Source organism: Carassius carassius, chromosome 40, assembly GCF_963082965.1.
Source record: "Carassius carassius chromosome 40, fCarCar2.1, whole genome shotgun sequence".
NCBI lineage: Eukaryota > Metazoa > Chordata > Actinopteri > Cypriniformes > Cyprinidae > Carassius > Carassius carassius.
The window spans coordinates 22,104,755-22,123,435 of NC_081794.1; the positions used below are offsets into that span (position 1 = coordinate 22,104,755).

Consider the following 18,681-nt stretch of genomic DNA (forward strand, 5'->3'; position numbering starts at 1 on the left):
ATCAAGGAGATGGCAATGTGTGTTACTTTAGAGAAGTTAACGTACATTACAAGGGGTAAAGCACAGCAATTTGAAAAGATGTGGGCACCTTTAATTGATTTCCTTAAGAAATAAGAGGATACAGGTATTAATGTTTTGAGTGTGACATATTTTTATTCTGTTTCGTTTTATTTTAATTACTGCTGCTTTGATTAGCATATTTGGAATGTTTTTGTAACTTTTTTCCTTTTGGTGATCATTTTTGTTATTTCGGTTATTGTTTGTTTTTATTGGAAAATTAATAAAAAACATTGTTGGAAAAAAAAAAGTAGGCTAAATGATAAAGTTAATGCTATCATGATGTGAAATCAGATATTAAGTAATTATATGATATGAGGAAATTGAAAAATCTAGAACTCACAAAAAGCATTCTCAATTCAGTTCTGAATGATGCACAACACCGAAATACATGTAAAGAATCTTACCTTTAACATGTACAGTTGTCCTGGGGGTGACATCCACATCAAGAACCGGTCCAAATGGAAAACCCCAAATGACAGGTATTAGGTATCCAAGCACCATCAGCATGAAGATGGGCTGTTTGGCCTGCCGCATGATCAACAGGATGTACTGAGGTTCTGCTGAGATCCAGGCAGGTTCCTCCAGCAGTACTTTGCTGAAGATAATGTTGTTGTGTAATTGATGCTGATTCACTAGAACAAGCTCCCGCCTCCAGCAGTGCAGTCATGGGCTGCTAACTCATCCTTGCTCTGTCAAAGGTTTCCCGCTGCATTGGCAAGAAAAAATGAGTGAGTCTCTTCCTTCCTGAGACACACATCAAGAGCAGATGGCTTGATGAGAAAACACGTCATACACAAATGCATCTACTAAACATTTTATAGTGCAATGTACATCTACTGTATCAAATGCTATTATCAAACTACACAGAGTTATGAAGAAGCCTCAGGCAATCGCATAAAAATGTGCAAAACTATTAACATTCCTGTAGCTGATACAGCATGGTGCTTGTTTATTGGGAAGAACACAACCTGATGAAATACATACAAAAACGTTGGATAAAACTGCATCAAATGTAAAGGAAACAAACTTCACTTTCCAAGAACATGAAGAATATAAAATAGCAATAAATGCTTAATATTAAAGAGCTGACTTCGAATAAAATAAAACAAAGCTTTCGCTTGGTCGCGCTGAGGTCTAGTCAGTCATTTTCAACAGAAAAATTGCTGAAAATGTACCGGTACTCACCCCCATGCCATCCAAGATGTAGATGAGATGAGATAGAGAAATTTTGCATTACATCACTTACTCACCAATGGATCCTCTGCTGTGAATGGGTGCCGTCAGAATGAAAGTTTAAACAGATGATCACAATAATCCAAAAACTGCCGTTTTGCAATAAACAAATCTATCAAGAAGATTTTAACGTTGCTTCTGGTCAAAATATGAGTCCTCTTTCCATAACATTGCTTTCTTCATCAAAAAAGTATGTCTGAATCAGGAGAAAAATGTGCACAGATCATGCAGAATTTACAAGCAAAAATGGTTCAAAACAGTTAGACACTAAATAGATTGTGATGTGAAAGGACAACAGGGGATGGACTTTTTCACTGCTACTGCTATCATGGATTATGGAATTTCTAATTCAGCCAGAAGCGATGGTTCAAAGTTAAAACATACTAATGTTGGATTTGTTTACTTCGAACATGCAGCTTTTCACTTCACAAGATGTTAATTGATGAACTGGAGTCATGTGGATTGCTTATGAATGACTGTGTTATTTTTATAGGCTGTTTGGACTCTCATTCTGATGGCACCCATTCACTACAGAGGATGCATTGTTGAGCAACTGATGTAATGCTAAATGTAAACTTATTTACATCTTGGATGGCATGAGTGTTCAGCAGATTTTCATCTTTGGGTGAACTATTCCTTCAAAATATTTTTTTTCTGGCATAATGCACTATGTGGAGGATGCACATTTTTTTGGCTCTGGAGAACTGCCTGAAAAGCAATTTTTGTAGCTTTTGATTCACTTTATAGTGAGAAAACCTCATTTCAAAACACTTGGTGAGTCACAAAAATTCTTTGTATGAGGTATTGCTTGATGGTGGAATGGATATGGATGCTGAGGATATAGATACAATAGATGCAGCCACTATATACACCATTGAAGTGAATATAAATGGTTTTGCTTTGCTCCAATTTCTTGTCCCTCACTGGAAGGCTGCTTGGTTCATGCATATCACTTCATCTATTCAGACATATACTGTACCATAAACACATAAGCATTAACACCTCTCCTGTTACAATAAGCTCCCTGCTTGGGGTAGTATGGACAAGAGACACGTCAACCTGATCACATCACAGGCTGGAAAAGTAAATTTGCCTGCCTGCATAATACTGTAGTAGACAGTACATAGAGAAGCATCAAGCGCAGAGTGTCATAAAGGAATCATTTCTGATATAGCCATCTGTCAGTTGAACAATATAAATACTATATTTCCAGTCTGACATTTCCACAGATGGTGAAGAAATACCTCCAATCACCCAAATGTGGGATCTTATGGCATATCTCACTAATTCTCCATCTGCACTTAATCTAGTCTAGCTGCACTGACAGAGTCGTGAGAGATTTTGACTTAATAAGGATTTTCAAGTCTAATTTCCAATACTGATTACTGCATCCTGAAATGCTACTTATAATTATGCGTCAAAACAGTTCATGCATCCATTCCATCAGACATTATAACTAATTCCTCTACGAAAGCTGTACAGTAGGTTTCTCATGTACTGTATGCTGAGATAAGTAAAATAACATGTTTGATTTGACAATGGAAAGAATGAACCATTCAAGAATTCATTAGGCCTTCTGAGTGCGTTAGGGACAAGATTACCGTTAGACCAAGTTACTGTTACTTTGATGCCATTAATGAGCACATTATCTGTCTTACTTGGGTTAATTAAATCAAATAACAATGGCACTGTTTCTAAAGACGTTTTCATGGTTTGTTTGTCAAAGTAATACTTATAAGAGTTAAGAGAACCCTCAAAAGAACAAGAAAACTGTGTAATCACTTCTGATAACATGGACTAACTAATAATAATAAATATTACCCACTCCTACCAAACTCTGGCACGGATATGCAATTTGACTTGTATTATTATAAAGTATACAAAAAAAATATTATTTAATACAGCACAGGTAAAAAGGACATAAACAGTATTAACCCAACCTCTGGTCCAACTAAATACAACACAAATCATATGGATGCTAACAATTTATTAAGTCTACATTTTATAAAGAATTAATATTAATTTAGCAGGGTTGTATTTATTAAGTTTTATATAAGTAGACTTCCTAATAAAAATGCTACATTGAAGCAAATTTGAATTATATGCATTTTTCACCCCCCTGGTCAACTTCCAGTAAAAAGAAGAAGCTCAAACTGCTTTCTGTGATGCCTCTGATAAATCACTCAGAACCGTTCACTTTATACAAATCAGGTGTCAGAGCACCAGATTTGTTGGTGCAAAGCATACACCTCCAAAACGCATATACTGGATAGATAGATCATACATAGATCTACATCAGATTGCACACCACTGCAGTATTTTTAAAGGGCACTTCTGGCACTCATTCCCAGTCACCTTCACCTGCGTGTAGCGATCCCAGCAGACTCCGCTTACATTACAACAGATTATGCGCAAAGATACCTACTAATGACAACTACACAGATGTAATAAAAAAGCGTATGCAAAATGTTAAGGATACATCGCAAGCTCTGTAGTTAAATTACCTGACTGTTTCAGAACAAGTAAGCATCAGTCATCCTGTGTTTCCACTGGATTCCCTGTTGTGCTGCTAATGATGCCTCTGCTTCAGTGATCTGACTGTGTACTGCGCTGCATGCTTGCAAGCTCCTCAGAGCAGTCCCAGGTGAAGCCAAGCCACGCCTCTCTGGGTAATATTCATGAGAAACCACGCCTAACCGCTTTGTGTCGCAGTGTCACTTCACTAATGCATAGGTTTACATGATCTTATATTATTAAAGTTTTTTGAGAATGCAATGGACTTGTGCATTCATCAGAGATTTATGTGCGACCGTTGCGACACGGATTCAGCCGTTTCATTTGTATCGGTTGCCATCTAGAGGTTAATATAAAAAATGCAGCATGTCAGGGCACGCCGGTGTAGTTGTCACATGGGAGGCAGGACGTAATAGCTGTATTTCAGTGACAAGTCATTACTTGTTTTTTCTAGCAGCGATTTTTTTTCTTAAATTAATGTTAGATTCCATTTTCTTGCCCTCTAAAAAAAAGTCCTCTATAAAATAATATCAATGTACTCTAAAATAATACAGTCTTATTTGTGCTTATTTGGATATATGCTGGTTAAACAAAATTATACAATAGATATATTTTACTTGAAAAGTTAATCTCAGGAGAAGGGTATATTTCAATGTTCCTGTTTTGGAATTGTTTCAAGTGTTGTGTCATTGTTACTATGGAATATAATTTTAAATATTGTCGAGTTATACCTACATACATTTCATAAATAATACATAAGCCTATATTTTAATGTGGAAAATGTCTTACTCTATTTTCTTCATATTTATGGTATTTGTTATGGTTTCCCATAAAAATGACACATAATGTGACAAAATATATATATATATATATATATATATATATATATATATATATATATATATATATATATATATATATATATATATATATATATATATATATATATATATATATATAAACATGCATATAAAATTTATAAAATTAATTTAAATATATTTATATTTATATATTATATATATATATTAGTCATGACTTTACAGTATATGTTATTATTCTATATACAACAATACAAAGCTAAATTCATACTGTTTAATTGAGATTAATGCTATATATAATCACGAGAATTTATCAGTATATAATATAATTTAAATATAATTTGGTTTGGCTGAAAAAGGCCTCTGTAAGGCCTGAGCTTTACTTTATTTCTAACTTTTTTATGAAACTTCTTACGACGTAAATAAAAAATAGGGTAACACTTTATTTTAATGTGTTCTTGTTACACATATTACATGTACTCACTATAATAAATTAGGCTATATATATTCATAATTACATGCAAGTAACCCTAAACCAAACCCTAATCCTAACCATAAAGTACAGTTAATTAATATGACTCAAAATTAATTACACTGTAAAAAAGACACCTTAAGATAAAGTGTCACCAAAATTATCAGTTTTTCGCATGCCCATACAATATGAAAACGTGGCCATTATCATCTTGGAATAGTGCATTCATGTTTGCATTTCCTTCTTATTTATTTTACAGACTTTACTGCTAGTGAAAATTATGTGCCATTTAAATGGCCACAACAACGTAGTATCAATATTCCCAGGTTACTAAATCAGTGGCTGTCTATGTGTAGATGGCAACTGGACGATGAGGAGGAGGAGGAGGGAAGACTCATGACGTCACGGGCTTCCTCGTCCAACACATGACACGTTTCGATTCAACTGTGAAACCTAGAAACGTTTACAGCGCCTGTTTTGATCATCAGGTGATTGCAGCTTTGATATCAGACTCACATGGTAAGTGTCTAAAAGCCTACATGTCTAAAATCTCCGACTCGACAAGTTCGTCTGTTTTCTGATCAGCTGGTTGAGTGGGTTCGTCTGTGGGCTGTGACTTGGTACACGTCGCATTGCTTGAAATGAAAGCGGATAGCCTGCTAGCGATCTTAATTTAGAGCAGGATTAGTAGTTTAAAAGGTTAATTTAGGTTTAAAGTGTCACGTCGCGGATCGGACTCATAGTTTAATAAAATATGAGTGATTTTCCATCAGTTATAATGATTCTCTGATCAAATTCAAACACTCACTATGAGTAGAGTCGCTAATGTCAGCGGCTAGCACAGCTCTGCTAGTGAAATATTGTATCATTATGGTAGTGAAAATGTAACAACGTATCATTCAAGGCGTAAACATTCGGTTATGGAATGTTTTTAAACAAGTTATGGTATATTAAATGAAATATCGAAGCATAATCGTCGAGTTGAAGCAGCCATTCCAACGTTTTCAGTTTCTCTTTTTAAACAGCTCTGTGTTTTAAGTGTTTTGAATCGGTAATATGTTTATGCCTGTATTGCATATTTACTTACAGGTGTCAGGAGTCTGACAGTGTGATCGATGGCTCTTTTAATCATGCTTCAGGGGTAATTGTTTATTAGGAGAAGATGGAGTACGTGCGATATGAGTTGCATACATTAATGTTAATAAAACACATATTTTGGTGAACAGCTTTAAATATATATATATCAAGGAAAGGCTTAATTCTACTTAATTATAGGTTATGACAAATAATAAAAATGTTATGTGTTTTTTGATATGTGGAGATATAAAATTGTGGTGGTGTTATTTATGGGATTTTAAAGGAATTATTGTGCCCTTGACTTAATAAATATACATCAAGGGTCACTGTTCCAAAGAAAAAATAAGCCTCATTCTTCTCAATTATAGATTATGACAAATAATACAAATATGTGACTTGTATTTTTTTGTGTGTGTATGGCAATATTAAATAATTGTGGAATTGTTTGTGTAATTTGAAATTAATTATTGTGCCCTTGAATTGATAAATATACATAAAGTGTCACTGTTCCAAAGAAATCAGAAGATCCATCACTCTAATCAACTATAGCTTATGACAAATAATGTGTGGCATGTTTTTTTATTTTTATATATGGTAATATTAAATAATTAAGAAATTGTATGATTCCACATGAATTGTTGTACCCTTGAATTAATAAATACACATAAAATAGTGCCATTGTTCTGATGACTTTTTAAAAAAGGCTTCATTCTACTCAATTATAGGGTATGACATAATATCTGACATATACATACATACATACATACATACATATACACACACACACACACACACACACACACACACACATATATATATATATCTCCTATGTGGCTCTAATGGTTATTCTAACTTTGCTACAGAACTTTACATCTTTCTTCTGACTGAAAACAATACAGACAAACAGAGTTCTCTGAAAGCTATTTAGTTGTTGGTTTTAGTGCTAAAGCATTTGTGTAAAAAGGGTGTGAATGTTTGATGTTTCGGTCAAATAAATGACTTTTCCATCTATGTGAGAATAGTTCCCACGCATCCTGTTGCTCTGGAGAACAGACACAGGTGGACAACCTGTCACCGTAACAAAGCGCTGCCAAAACGTTGATCTTTTGCTCCGTGGCACTTGATCTCTTGTTGGATCAAAGATTGCTGAATCGTATCGGCTGGGAAGCAGCCACCTGTCCTTTAGAAATGAGATGAGATGAGATTAGATGAGATGAGAATCAATGCATGCAACGCGATCCAGTGACATGTGTTTTGCTTCTCAGCTTAGATCAGATGGAAATCAGGCCTGGAGTAACAAGTTCACTCATATGTTTATGGTACTTTAACTGTGCAGAACTGTAATTCATTGTTCTCTCAAAGAGCTGGGGGGCAAGGTTATTTTAAAGTTATTTTAACTATAAGAGGGGGGTGTTTTCAACGAATCCCAGGACTTGTGTGAGCTTGCTAAGCATGTGAACATCAGATGTGCCAGCCAGAAAGCATTGTAATTTACTTTTTGCTCTGCCGTGTGTGCCAGGTCAAAGTTGGTGATATTTGCAAAAGGTTGTCTGTCACGGATGTCCAACGTTAAAGAAATAAAGGATTCTCTGTGCGTGAGGAAATTCACATGACTCTGGCACAATACAGTCTGCTCCACCCTTCTATTGGAAAGTGTTCAATATTTGATAGGAATCGCAGGCCTCAGCCTACACTAATGCTGCTCAGGTTACATCTCTCATCAGACCCCAGAGGAATCTCTGGACTGAATAACAATATTTGTTATTGTCACCATTGAAGCTGGGATGAGATCATCCAGCTCATTAAAATCTAAAGTTCATGTGCAATTACACTTCTCCGTGGGATTTATGGTGACTTTTCTGCTAGGAATGGTTTTACAGGCACAGTGTGGAGGTGTGACCCGGAAAGTACTGAACAATTGCTCACATGACACTCTATAAAGCAGTCCAGGCTGTTTTTGTTATTATGAATATGGAAAATGGGCTGCCTTTTTCCCAAATTCCCCATAACACTCTCCATGGGAAAATAAGTAAGCTTTTTTTTAAGAGAGAGCCTATTTTTTGTACTGGTATTTCCTGATTCATTTTTGATTTGAGAATAGACTTGTTTTGAAGCTAATTAAATATGTTTTAGTATTTCATACCAAATAACCATAATTTGCTTGACTAACCTTGTAAAAGTTGTGATTTAAGCATCTTTGGTGATGTTTTTCCCCTAACTTTCCCCGACATTGTTCTTATTTTAGCTCCGAAGGTTTCTGTCTTATCTTGCTTTAGCTTGTTTTTCCAGATTCATATCCAGCAAAAGTGCTGAATCATTAAAACAAAGAGAAAAGCTGCTTGATAATTTGCAAGTGAACGTTGCAGGTGAACGACGCCTTGTGGTGCCATCCCAAAGAAGTTAAAAATCACTTTCATGGACCTTTTCCTGGACTGTGCCCAGCTGGTGGAATGACCTCAAAGACTCATCTTTTTCGCCAGCACTTAACCAACTAATATTAGCACTTTTCTTTCTTTTCGTATATATATATATATATATATATATATATATACAGTACAGACCAAAAGTTTGGACACACCTTCTCATTCAAAGAGTTTTCTTTATTTTCATGACTGAAATTTGTGGATTCACAATGAAGGCATCAAAACTATGAATTAACACATGTGGAATTATATATGGAATTATATACATAACAAAAACTGAAAATATGTCACATTCTAGGTTCTTCAAAGAAGCCACCTTTTGCTTTGATTACTGCTTTGCACACTCTTGGCATTCTCTTGATGAGCTTCAAGAGGTAGTCACCTGAAATGGTCTTCCAACAGTCTTGAAGTAGATCCCCGAGAGATGCTTAGCACTTGTTGGCCCTTTTGCCTTCTGTCTGTGGTCCAGCTCACCCCTAAACCATCTCGATTGGGTTCAGGTCCGGTGACTGTGGAGGACAGGTCATCTGGCGCAGCACCCCATCACTCTCCTTCTTGGTCAAATAGCCCTTGATGCCTTCAGTGTGAATCTACAATTTTCATAGTCATGAAAATAAAGAAAACTCTTTGAATGAGAAGGTGTGTCCAAACTTTTGGTCTGTACTGTGTATATATATATATATATATATATATATATATATATATATATATATATATATATATATATATATATAAACCCTGGCTATGCGTTCTGTACTAGACTAACTGAGACTTGTCATGGCACTTGTATACTGTTGTTGTTCTCTTGTTGATCTGATTGCTTCTATTGTTCTCATTTGTAAGTCGCTTTTGATAAAAGCGTCTGCTGAATGATTAATTGTAAATGTAAAATAATGTAATACAGATGCTCAGTTTACATTGGCTCGGCCATTGTCCAGTTGCGCTCCCTGAATCTGATTCAAGTAATGTTAATTTCCAGTCTAAAAACAGCCGACAGACATTACCCTGACTCATATTTTACACAATAATAGACTGCATGGGTTTGAACTGGTTGGTTTGTGTTTGTTTGCAGGGGTGGATAAAGTGATGAGCCCACCCTGCCCGGCCTGTGGGACCTGTAGAGTGCTGCGTGGGCAGGAAGAGCGGAGAGAAGTAGTAAAGGATGGGAAAGAGGGTATGGGGCCTCTGCCAGGGCGTCTCAACGGCTGTGCTTTATGGCTCCCTGGCTCTGTTCGTCTCCATTCTCCACAATGTCTTCTTACTGTATTATGTGGAGACCTTTGTGTCTGTTTACAAGATTGACAAGTTGTCGTTTTGGGTGGGAGAGGTAGGTTTGTTTAATGGTATCTTCAATTACTTAAGATTCTTAAATCTTAAAAAAATTCTTTAAAAAAAATGTCTATGTAAGATTTATTATTATTATTATTTTTTTAAATATATATATTTTTAAATGTTTACCATTCCAAAGTTTGGGGTCACTAAGGTTTTTTTATTTGTATTTTTTTTAAGAAATAAGACTTTTTAGGAAACGATTAATTAATTAAGTTCATCTAGAGTGATGGTAAAAATGTTTTTCACAATTTTAACAATAGCTTTTAACATGAATAATATGGTGCCAAAAGAGTCTCAATAAAGATAAATGCACACACTACATTCACACATGCACACACATAATTCATAAATACACACACATAATTCATAAATACACACACAGGATACACAAATGCGCACAAAATTTACAAATGCACACACAAAATTTAAAAAGCACAGAAGATTCACAAATGCATACAAAATTCAGAAATGCACACAAAATTCAGAAATACACACACAATTCAGAAATGCAAACAACATTTACAAATGCACTCAAGATTCACAAATGCACAGGACAAGATTCAGAAATGTATTTCTGATGCACACACACACATATCTTGATTTACAAACTGCTTGCGGTCTGTGAACTTCACTGCATTTGTGTGTGAATTTTGAGACTCCCCTGACTTGGCTCCACACACAAATGCCTTTTTTTAAACAGGGAATGATCTGCAACCAATCAGATATCTCCCTTCTTTTAGCCAATCACAAGAACGCACTCCACGTGGGGGATTGTTTACTTATAAGCCAATCACATGAACACATTCACACAGCTCGATATGCCTGTGGTGCGGCATATTATAGCCTACTTATTTATGAAATTGTATGAAAATACAGATGTTTAGATTACAATTCAGGTTTATTTTTTATTATTTTTTACAAAATATAAATTTAAAAATGTCTCAATACATATAGCCCAGTGACTGCAGAAAAAAAGTTAACCATGGATTCATAAATTTGCAATAGGCAATTATTTCATTTTATTGAAATATTAATGAAAGTAAAAAAAACGTACATCTTTTTGAATATTTAAATATATCTAAATATTCTTTTGGATGCAATATAGAAGTCACTTTAATTATAATATTCGGTCCCTACATGAAGAGAGAGTCAGTGGTCCGCTGCGAGAGGAAAGTGAGTCTGCGAAAAGTGGGTCTCCGGCTGCGTGAGGAAAGTGAGTCGTTCGCTTAGGAAAGTGAGTTGATCGATGCATGAGGAAAGTGAATCGTTTGCTGAGGAAAGTGAGTTGCTCTCTGCGTGAAGGAAAGTGAGTCGTTCGCTGCGTGACTCGTGAGGAAAGTGAATCGTTCGCTGTGTGAGGAAAATGAGTCGTTCGCTGCGAGAGGAAAGTGACTCTCCGGCTGCGGAAAGTGAGTCTCCTGCTGCGCAAAGTGGGTGTCCGGCTGCGCAAAGTGGGACCCGGCTGCGTGAGGTAAGTGAGTCGTTCGCTGAGGAAAGTGAGTCGTTCGCTGCGTGAGGAAAGGGAGTTGTTCGCTGAGGAAAGTGAGTCGTTCGCTGATTGGCTTATAAGTAAACAATCCCCCACGTGGGGTGCGTTCTTGTGATTGGCTAAAACAAGGGAGATATCTGATTGGTTGCAGATCATTCCCTGTTTAAAAAAAGGCATTTGTTTGTGGAGCCAAGTCAGGGGAGTCTCAAAATTCACACACAAATGCAGTGAAGTTCACAGACCGCAAGCAGTTTGTAAATCAAGATATATGTGTGTGTGCATCAGAAATACATTTCTGAATCTTGTCCTGTGCATTTGTGAATCTTGAGCGCATTTGTAAATGTTGTTTGCATTTCTGAATTGTGTGTGTATTTCTGAATTTTGTGTGCATTTCTGAATTGTGTGTGTATTTCTGAATTTTGTGTGCATTTCTGAATTGTGTGTGTATTTCTGAATTTTTTGTGCATTTCTGAATTTTGTATGCATTTGTGAATCTTCTGTGCTTTTTAAATTTTGTGTGTGCATTTGTGAATTTTGTGCACATTTGTGTATCCTGTGTGTGTATTTATGAATTATGTGTGTGCATGTATGAATCCTATGTGTGCATATGTGAATGTAGTGTGTGCATTTATCTTTATTGAGACTCTTTTGGCTCCATAGAATAATAATAAGAAATGTTACTTGAGCACCAAATCAGCATTTTAGAATAATTTGTGGAGGATCATGTGACACTGAAGACTGGAGTAATGATGCTGAAAATTCAGCTTTGCCATCACAATCAAACAATATGTAAAAAATAGAAAGCAGTTATTTTTAAATTGTAATAATTTTTCTAAATATTTCTATTTTTACTGTGTTCTTGATCAAATAAATGCTGACATGGTGAGAATGAGAGACTTAAAAAACATTAAAAAAAAATAACAGACCCCAAATGTTTGAAATTCTTATTCATTATATTTGACTAAAATGCTGCTGTTTTTAACATTTTCTTTTCTGTTTGTTATATCATTTCTTTATCACAGACTGTGTTTCTGATATGGAATAGCCTGAACGACCCTCTTTTTGGCTGGCTGAGTGACCGCTCATTCCTGAGCTCTCCTCAGTAAGATTATTCACTCTCTTCAAATTGGAAATCCATATTTCAGTAGGTACATGTCTCATTTAAATCTTTGTTTGACTGTTCAGGTCTGGGTCCCAGATCACGTCCCCTGAGGTGGTCCTGAAGCGTCTGCAGGCACTCTCCCGTAGCGGGCCTCTCTTTGCCCTTTCGTTCCTTTCCTTCTGGGTTGCCTGGACCTGGCCTGGACTGCAGTTCCTCATCTGCCTGTGCCTTTACGATGGCTTCCTCACGGTGGTCGACCTCAACCACAACGCTCTCCTGGCCGACCTGGCCGTGTCAGCACATGACCGCACACGCCTCAACTTCCACAGTTCTTTGTTCAGTGCGATGGGTTCTCTGTCCGTCTTCCTGTCTTACTCCTTCTGGAACAAGGAAAACTTCTACTCCTTCAGACTCTTCTGCGTGGCTCTAGCCACTCTCTCAATGCTAGGCTTTTTTGTGGTTTCACGTCTCCTGCGACATCGGTTTCAGAACGAAGTCCAGCTACGCAAGAATGAGAGCCAAGCACTCACTGAGTAAGAGCGTAATTTTTATTTTCGTGCTAAATGTTACTTGTCGTTTAGCAGTTACTTTTCATCGGAGGCAATTTACACCACACTAATTGCAGAGCCGGTCCCCGTGGAGCAACCTGGGGTTAACTGCCTCAGTCATGGGAGGAATGTTGAGAGCGCTTGATGTGAACATTCAGTATTTGTGTTACCAGCACAGCTTCTCAAAGGAATATTTCACCCAAAAATGATCATTTTGCCATCATTTACCACATATTAATCACATTCTTATATTATTTTCTACTATGAAACAAAAAAAGAGTTATAAGACAATATTCAAGAAAATTACGATTATTTGTACAAAAAAGAACCATATAATTAGTGTATTACAGCCTATACAATCTTCACATAATGCAACATATGAATATTTGGCCAAGATACAACTTAATACCGGTAATCTGGAATCTGAGGATGCAAAAAAAAAAAAAAATCCAAATATTGAGAAAATCGCCTTTAAAGCTGAAGTCCTTAACAATGCATATTACTAATTGAAAATTATGTTTAAATATATTTACGGAAGGAAATTTACAAAATATCTTTGTGGAACATGATCTGTACTTGATGTTCTAATAATTTTTGGCATAAAAGAAAAATCTGTGCTATTTAGACTGGTTTTGTGGTCCAGGGTAACATATAACTTTTCCCCTCATCTTTTTTTTCTTCTCTTCTCTTTTGTTGGCTCCCATTGGATTATTCATCCTCGTTGACGTCCTCATAGACTGAGTGTCGGTCTGGCTCCTTTTACCTCACCTGAGAAGCCAGTCACTCTTGGGAAATATCTAAAGCAGCTGTCATACCACAAGAACTTTATGTGGTTTGTTTCTATGAACCTTGTACAGGTAAATACGAGCAAACATGCACAAAAGACCAAGCTAAAGTGGTATATCCTGTTATAATTCAGTTAGAGAACCAATTATATGTGTGTTTTTTCCCTTTACCCCACCATCTGCAGGTATTCCACTGCCATTTCAACAACAATTTCTTTCCTCTATTTTTGGAGCACCTCCTGTCAGACCATATCTCTGCCTCAACTGGATCCTTCCTGCTAGGTAAGACCAAACCAAATAATTCACGTGAACACAGCAATGCCGGCTATGTAATATAATCTTTTTGAAAGAAGTCTCTTATGCTCACCAAGGCTGCATTTATTCGATGAAAAATACAATAAATTATTACACACAAATTATGAAATACTATCACAATTTCAAACAACTGTTTTGTGATTTAATATATTATTAAATATATTATTATATTATTATATTATTAAATGCCATTTATTCCTGAAAACTGAATTTTCAGCAGTCGTTACTCAAGTTTGCAGTATCACATGATTCTTGGGGCTCAAGAAATATCACTTATTATTATCAAGGGGACTTTTTTTAATTAAGCTGAATAAATAAGCTTTCCATTGATGTATGGTTTGTTAGGATAGGAAAATATATTTGAAAATCTGGAATCTGAGGGTGCAAGAAAAAAAGGGAAATATTGAGAAAATCGCCTTTACAGTTGTCAAAATGAATTTGGCCTTTGGCAGTGTATATACTTTTTTATGTTTGTATAAATTTACAAAATATATTCATGGAACACAATCTTTGCTTAATATCCTAATGATTTTTGGCATGAAAGAAAAATTGATAATTTTCACCCATTAAGTGTATTTTTGGCTATTTGCTACAAATGTACCGTGCTACTTATGACTGGTTGTGTGGTCCAGGGTCACCATGAAAACCGTGATTAATTTTTTAAATAAAATTTTCTTATGTTATTTTCCTGTGACACAGGCATTTCTTACATTGCACCTCATCTAAACAATCTCTACTTTTTGACGCTGTGCCGAAGACTGGGTGTCTATCAGGTTGTCCGCGGGCTCTTCCTCCTGAAGTTGGGTCTCAGTGTAGTCATGCTCTTAGCCGGGGCGGACCACGTCTACCTGCTCTGCATCTTTATTGCTAGGTGAGAAATGAACGTTCCACGAGCCCTTCAGCTTCAGACTGCAGGTGTTCTGCCTCTTATGTGATATGAAATTCAAAACATTATGAATGTTTCAGTTATTGGATTTTGTTTAAAAGGAGCAGGTGTGCTTTTGTTTGCTAGCAAATCCATGTTGGTTCAAGACTTAAAACAAAGGACTTTTATCCATGCTAACAGACAGAAAACACACGTCTTCTCTGTATTGTTACTGTGAACGGCATGACATTGCAAAATCTGTTTTGTCCTTATATGTACGAAATATTTTGTCATGTTATATTAATGTTATGTTATATTTTCATTTTAGACCATTTTAAACTAATTTTAGTAAAATGTCTTCAGTTTTGGAGCAATAACAAATAATTTAGGTGGTGATAATGAGGAAAATGATACATGTTTTAAAGCATATCAATATTTATTCATATAAAAAAGCACCATTAAAAAAAATAACCGTTTACAGTTAAGTAAAATTGCTTAATTATGTGCATGACTTTATGTGCTAGTCTATAACTTTGACAAAAAATCACAAAACCAACATCACATTTTCAGTTGTTGACACTAATTGATTAATAAAAGGATTCTTGTTAGACTGAGAACAGATTTAGACGATCTTTCCTCATTTGTTTTTATCTATGTTTATAATTTTGTTGCATTGTTGGAATCTCTCCACAGTAATCGTGTCTTCACTGAGGGCACTTGTAAACTTCTGAACCTGGTGATCACAGACTTAGTGGATGAGGACTTTGTGTTGAACCGCCGACAACAAGCAGCTTCCGCCCTGCTCTTTGGGATGGTTGCCTTGGTAACCAAGCCTGGCCAGACCTTTGCCCCTCTTATTGGTACCTGGTTGCTGTGTCTCTACACAGGTGTGTGTGCAGTGACTAAATATGCATTACACGTAACATTTACATCTAATCATTTAGCAGATGCATTTTCTAAAGTGACTTACAAATGAGGGAAAACAAAGCAAATGTTTCATGTTTCAGGAGCCAACAATGAAGAATCTGTCTAATAAATCCTGCATTGTATTTCTTCTGTGACGCCATATATTATTTTATATGCATGTTTATATATATATATATATAAACATGCATATAAAATTTATCTTAAGATTATCTTAAGTTGTTTTTTTTTTATATACAAAAATATTAGATTGGCCACAAAAATATTTGTAAAAACATGCATGTAACAATATGTGACATTTAATGAGTTATCAAAATATTAATCCAAATTGCATTTGTTTTAATTGTAGTATAAGCACATCTTTATAGAACAAAATTCACCAAACATATTTTGTTAGGGTTAAATTGAAATTATTAGACTACTGTTCGAATGTTTGGGGTTTTTTTTTTTTTTTTTTTTTTTTTGGAAAAAAAAAGTCAAGACTCTTGGGTTTCCCAAGGCTGCATTTATTTAATTAAAACTATAGTAAAAACAGCGATAGTATTGCATTTTTTTCTCAAATTGTTCTATTTTAATAATTTTTTTTAAAATGCAGTATATTACTGTGATAATTTTCAGCCTCGTTACTCCAGTCTTCAATGTCACATGATTCTTAAAAAAAAACAATTCTAATATGCTGATTTGTTTTTAAAGAATGTTTCTTATTCCTATCAGTGTTGAAAAATGTTGCGCTGCTTCATATTTTTGTGGAAACCTTGATAACACTTGTTTCAGGATTCAAAAAGTGCATTTGTGTCTCATCATCCCCTATCATTTTCCAGGATATGACATCTTTGAGAGGAACTCAGTAGCAGAAGTACCGATTGCCGCTGCTGTGGTCCCTGTGCCACTGCGTCAGGGTTGTTTTTATCTGCTGGTGTTTGTGCCCATTTCCTGTGCCCTTCTGCAGCTGTTGGCCTGGTCTCGCTTCACTCTGCATGGGCAAAGACTACAAAACATCAAGACCCTAAGGCAAGGTGCCCAACACAGCCACCTTATTGATGTCAAGGCTATCTAATGTTCTTGTATGCATAGGAAGAGGAAAGAAAGATGAGTCGTGGACACTCCCCAAGGCCAGGCGTGCTGCCAATAGACCATGAGTGGAGAATAGTGATGCCAAATACTGCAAGAGAGAATGTATGGTCCCATACAATTGAAACCTGCCTTAATTAACTATGTTTGCTAAATGTTAGGTATTTATATTGAGTATGTGACCAAAAATGAATTGCCAGTTTAACCAATTTTGTGGTTTGGGACCATATTGAACCGTACTGCCCCCAAACCTCCTGTTCTGAAGTTTCAGTGTATAGTTATATGGGTTTATAATCCATGATACATGATACGGAATTGCATGGATATCTGTGGTGTTTCTTTGATAGTGTCAGGACTTTTACATTGTCTTTGTAATTCGGCCAGATGTTGAAGTTGTTTTGTGGCCAGTAACATCATTTTTTTTTTTTTTTGCAATTCATTGTTACTCATCGCTATCAGTGATTAATATTACTGAAAAAGTATGAATATTATAGTTCACATGAACTTAAATGCAGACTGTTTTGTACTAGTATGTATAACTACCTTATTTTTGTACCAAATGTCCAGTTTCACTTTATTTTTGTGTTTTAGAGGCAGAGTTGTCAAGATGGTAATTAATTCCTTGGCCACTCTGACGTTAAAATACAAATTGACTTCTCAAAGTTATAGAAATAGTTTTGTACAAGAGTTTTCCAAATTAAAATTTGTATTGCCAAATTTATATTCATAACTTTTAGTAAAAACACAATTTTTGAAATTGCATTTCCTGAATGATCATTGAGAAGAAAAAAAGAAACGTCTTAATATTTTAGACCTTATAAGGTTAGTTTTTTGTTTGTCAACTACTGGTTGGGGCGCAATTAGCATCTGATATTTTATTCATATTTCATGGTTATTTATTGTAGGAAACATTTAAGTTATTTTAAAAAATGTTCAAAGTTTACACAAATGTGTCAGAGTCTGAGCTGTGGCTTTGGCTGTAGAAGTTATTATAGTGCTGTTGACCATTGTTCGAATAACTTTGCTTGAAAATAAATGTTTTATAATAGTACTGGCATGTTTTGCTTTGCTGAATTAATGTTTTGAGGCAAATTTGTAGTTACTGGTTCAGCATTAACCCATTTTAAACTAAAAAAATATAATTTGTATAGGCCTACAACCAAGATAAATAAGTATACACTTGGTGTATAATATAAATACCTGAATGATCCAACAAAATTGAGGCACCACATGACTAGCTAGGTGCAGGTTTCAAATTACTTTGTATAACTGGTTCCCATGAAGAGACAGCATACCAAAAAGCCTCGAGAGCCTTCAGCTTTCTGTGTAGAAGAATGTGTAATAACATTTACAGTACAAGCAACTGCTCGTCAACTCAAAAACACTTATTAGAGATTCTGAATGTGACTTCTTTTTTCCTGTACCGTCTACGTCACATTTTGAGTAGTTTGAGTAGTTTCCTATGTGGGAAGGACTGGATTATGTCAGCGAATTTAACAACTTCATGTCATTACAGCCCGAATAAGAAATCCCCGTGATCCCCCATCTCACTTATCCCTTGAACAGAGCATGTTTTTGGTGATGACGAAGCTCCTCTTAAAAGGGCAACAACAACGAATGTAAGCTGTTCAATGAAACCTATTCACTCCTTTG

The 18,681-nt window shown here is 35.6% G+C and overlaps 2 protein-coding genes across 3 annotated transcripts in view; one reads left to right on the top strand and one right to left on the bottom strand.

Annotated features, from left to right (window-relative positions):
• sema4gb (sema domain, immunoglobulin domain (Ig), transmembrane domain (TM) and short cytoplasmic domain, (semaphorin) 4Gb) overlaps nt 1-3,952 on the bottom strand; it is a 35,960-nt gene extending 32,008 nt beyond the window's left edge. Inside the window, exons 1-2 of one of the 2 annotated variants that reach the window (XM_059532611.1) lie at nt 3,798-3,952; nt 465-766 (exon numbers count right to left, since the gene is read on the bottom strand). In XM_059532611.1, the coding sequence (XP_059388594.1) occupies nt 465-594 (130 nt within the window). In that variant the 5' untranslated portion in view covers nt 595-766; nt 3,798-3,952. Of the gene's footprint in view, nt 1-464; nt 805-3,797 lie in introns of both variants that reach the window. The other variant, XM_059532612.1, reaches the window with a different exon arrangement.
• A 1,517-nt stretch (nt 3,953-5,469) lies between these two features.
• LOC132122395 (transmembrane protein 180-like) lies at nt 5,470-17,318 on the top strand. The gene is made up of 9 exons (XM_059532613.1): nt 5,470-5,616; nt 9,670-9,924; nt 12,441-12,520; nt 12,604-13,053; nt 13,805-13,925; nt 14,039-14,135; nt 14,868-15,039; nt 15,727-15,920; nt 16,779-17,318. The coding sequence occupies exons 2-9, from the start codon at nt 9,760-9,762 to the stop codon at nt 17,012-17,014; spliced, it is 1,515 nt and encodes a 504-aa protein (XP_059388596.1). The 5' UTR covers nt 5,470-5,616; nt 9,670-9,759; the 3' UTR covers nt 17,015-17,318.
• The last annotated feature ends 1,363 nt before the right edge of the window (nt 17,319-18,681 follow it).